Source organism: Gavialis gangeticus, unplaced genomic scaffold (assembly GCF_001723915.1).
Source record: "Gavialis gangeticus isolate Ggan-Ray unplaced genomic scaffold, GavGan_comp1, whole genome shotgun sequence".
Taxonomy (NCBI): domain Eukaryota; kingdom Metazoa; phylum Chordata; order Crocodylia; family Gavialidae; genus Gavialis; species Gavialis gangeticus.
This window is the reverse complement of record NW_017728998.1, coordinates 47,155,072-47,157,635: the sequence shown is the minus strand read 5'-3', so window position 1 is coordinate 47,157,635 and position 2,564 is coordinate 47,155,072. Positions and strand designations below refer to the sequence as shown.

The window sequence follows — 2,564 nt, the reverse complement described above, 5'->3', positions numbered from 1 at the left end:
CACTGGGAGGGTAGTAAAACACTGGAACAGGTTATCCAGAGAGGTAGTGGAAACTCCATCCTTGGAGGCTTTTAAAACCCGACTAGACAAATCTTTGACTGGGTGATCTAGTTGGGGATGGTCCTGTTTTGAGCAGGCAGTTGGACTAGATGACCCCTTGAGGTCCCTTCCAACCCTCATTTTCTATGTTTCTATGATTCTAACTTTACTGCCATCATCAGGTCCACACTGGATAGCTGAAAGCACACCACAGCCTGAAGTAGAGAGATTTGAGGTTAGCCTGGAGAGGGCTATCTCCTGATTGCTTCTATAGCCACATGCTGGCTCTGAGAGCACATTTTCAGCTGCTCTCCAGTTCATTACCATGTTTGGTCACACACTTGAAATGGGTCATTTCAGCCTATTTCTTGTTCAGTATTTGCTTTCACCCTGCTTTCCCTACTCCAGCTTGTATTTGGTAGGTGACATTGTGCCCTGGCTCTGGCACCTGATTAAATCCATACTTCTGGTATGAATCTCATAGGACCCCCTCATTATACCACTTGTAGATGAAGAATGCCAAAGTGCAACCTTCACACAATTCTAGGGAGTTTGTGTATGTGACTGCCCCAGCTTGGTCTGAGCAGCCAGGTTCCCAAGCAGTGGGCTTGGGGCTGCAGTTCTGCACTGGACAGGGAGCATTTTCCAAAGTCTGAACTAGTTGAGCTGGGAAAAGCTAGATGGAGGGAAGTGTCTGCACATGGCCCAGGCTGGAGCTGGGACTGGCTGTTGAACCCACTTATAACCCTGAGCTTTCTCTTCTTTCCATTCAGTTACCTGGAGGAGGCAGTGATGCACCTGGATCACAGCGACCCCATCACTCGAGACCACATGGGCTCTGTCATGAGCCAGGTGCGGCAGAAGCTCTTCCAATTCCTGCAGGCGGAGCCCCACAACAGCCTGGGCAAGGCTGCCCGCCGCCTCATGATAATGCTTCAGGGCTTGGTTACACCCAGCATGACCTAAAGGCGTCTGATTCCCTAGCGGGCTGCTCCATGGGAGCCCACTTAGCAGATCCACTAGTTACTAACCACGTGTGGCTTGTGTTAAGAGCTCTTGCCGGGAAATCTATTAAGCAAGCGTGTGATGTCTCAAAGGCAAACCTATCCATTGCTAAGGCAAATGCCATCTGTGTATAGTCCCCAATAATCACTGAACGCTCACTTGGCTTATTTTCTTCAACAGCCTCTTCCAGGAGAGCTAAGGCTTCTCTGACCCACCCATCCGTCCCCAAGGCCTGGCTGGCAACCCAATGTGCTGTGTCCTGGTCACATTCAGTTAAAGCCATTGGATTTCTTACCCCCCTTAAGTTGGTATTTGTTGCTGAGTGGAGGAGAGGAGAGCTGTGATGAGCCCCAGTGGAGTGAAGTGGGTGGATGCCTCAAGTTATGCATGCGCTCCTCACTCAAGGAAAAGAAATCTTTTTGTGCCTAAATCTATGAGCCCAGAAATCCTTTCCAGCTGTGTAGGCTGCTAACTCTCTGGTGGTATTGGAGCAAGTGCAAAGATACCTGCTGGAGGGCAGGGGGAAGAGAGTTCTGTCTGTCCCCTGGGCTCCTGCAGCTGTAGCACCATGGTAGTAAGGAGCCCAATGAGCCGGTTAGGCACCAGCAAGGGGCTGTGTATGCATATCTTCCCTGTGTTGGTTCTGGAGTGGGAGTGGAGGGAGGTGCCCTGGTTCAGGTTGGCCAGGGAGCATCATGCTGCAAGAGCCCAGTGGAGCCCTTCATCCTGCGTGTATTGGAGCATGTCCATGGATCAGATGTTTAGTTTGGATTTTACACCAGGGTTTTTCTTTTTATCTAAAATTTGAATCTTTTTGAATAACATTAAGAAAAGTTCAATAAACAACTTTTGGAGAAAAACCTGTGGGTGCTGCCTCTGTTCTCCTCAGGGCTGAGGTCACCTCGAACGGGCCCACTCCCTCTAGGGGGATGGAAGAACCAAGGAGAAGCTACATTGAGATCTCTGGGCTGGTGTGTGGTGGAGGTCTGGACGTCTGGGTTCTCTTCTCTTCCTCATCTCTCTGCCTCTGAGTTACCCTTGATTAGCTCTGACCTGCCTGATTTATATCTGTTGCTGGGAAGTGGATAATACAATACCATTCGTCTCAAGGGAGCTGAGAAGCATGTTCCTGTTTCAGAGTTCACCATCAGCAGAAAGAGGCAGTTACTCCACACTTATCTTCATTAGAAGAGGCTCTTCCTGTAGAACGAGTCTTGCTGTTCTTTGGTGCTGACCTGTCTTTAGCCCCTGAACGCTGAGTTGAGAAAGGGGTGAGATGTTAGCATCTCCAGGCGCAAAGAACCTAGAGCCCATTAGGCTTAGCAATAGGATTTGAAAAATGGATTCTAGTAAATCACAAACAAAAAGGGTTATGTTGTCCTGTATTGTGCGAACTCCCTTTGGCAGAGGACAGTTGTCTGTAGTTGACCACACCCCTCAGCTGTCAATTGTCCCAGTGTGAGTAGAATGACATCTCCTAACTTAATTTAGCTGGCTGGTTGGAACACATTGCTCTGTTA

General features: G+C 49.1%; 1 protein-coding gene across 2 annotated transcripts in view; it reads left to right on the top strand.

Moving 5' to 3' along the window:
* The window catches only part of EDC4 (enhancer of mRNA decapping 4), a 79,557-nt gene extending 77,652 nt beyond the window's left edge, over positions 1 to 1,905 (top strand). For both annotated transcript variants that reach the window (XM_019505868.1, XM_019505867.1), the window contains one exon: positions 813 to 1,905. In XM_019505868.1, the coding sequence (XP_019361413.1) occupies positions 813 to 1,005 (193 nt within the window). In that variant the 3' untranslated portion in view covers positions 1,006 to 1,905. The remainder of the gene's footprint in view (positions 1 to 812) is intronic.
* The last annotated feature ends 659 nt before the right edge of the window (positions 1,906 to 2,564 follow it).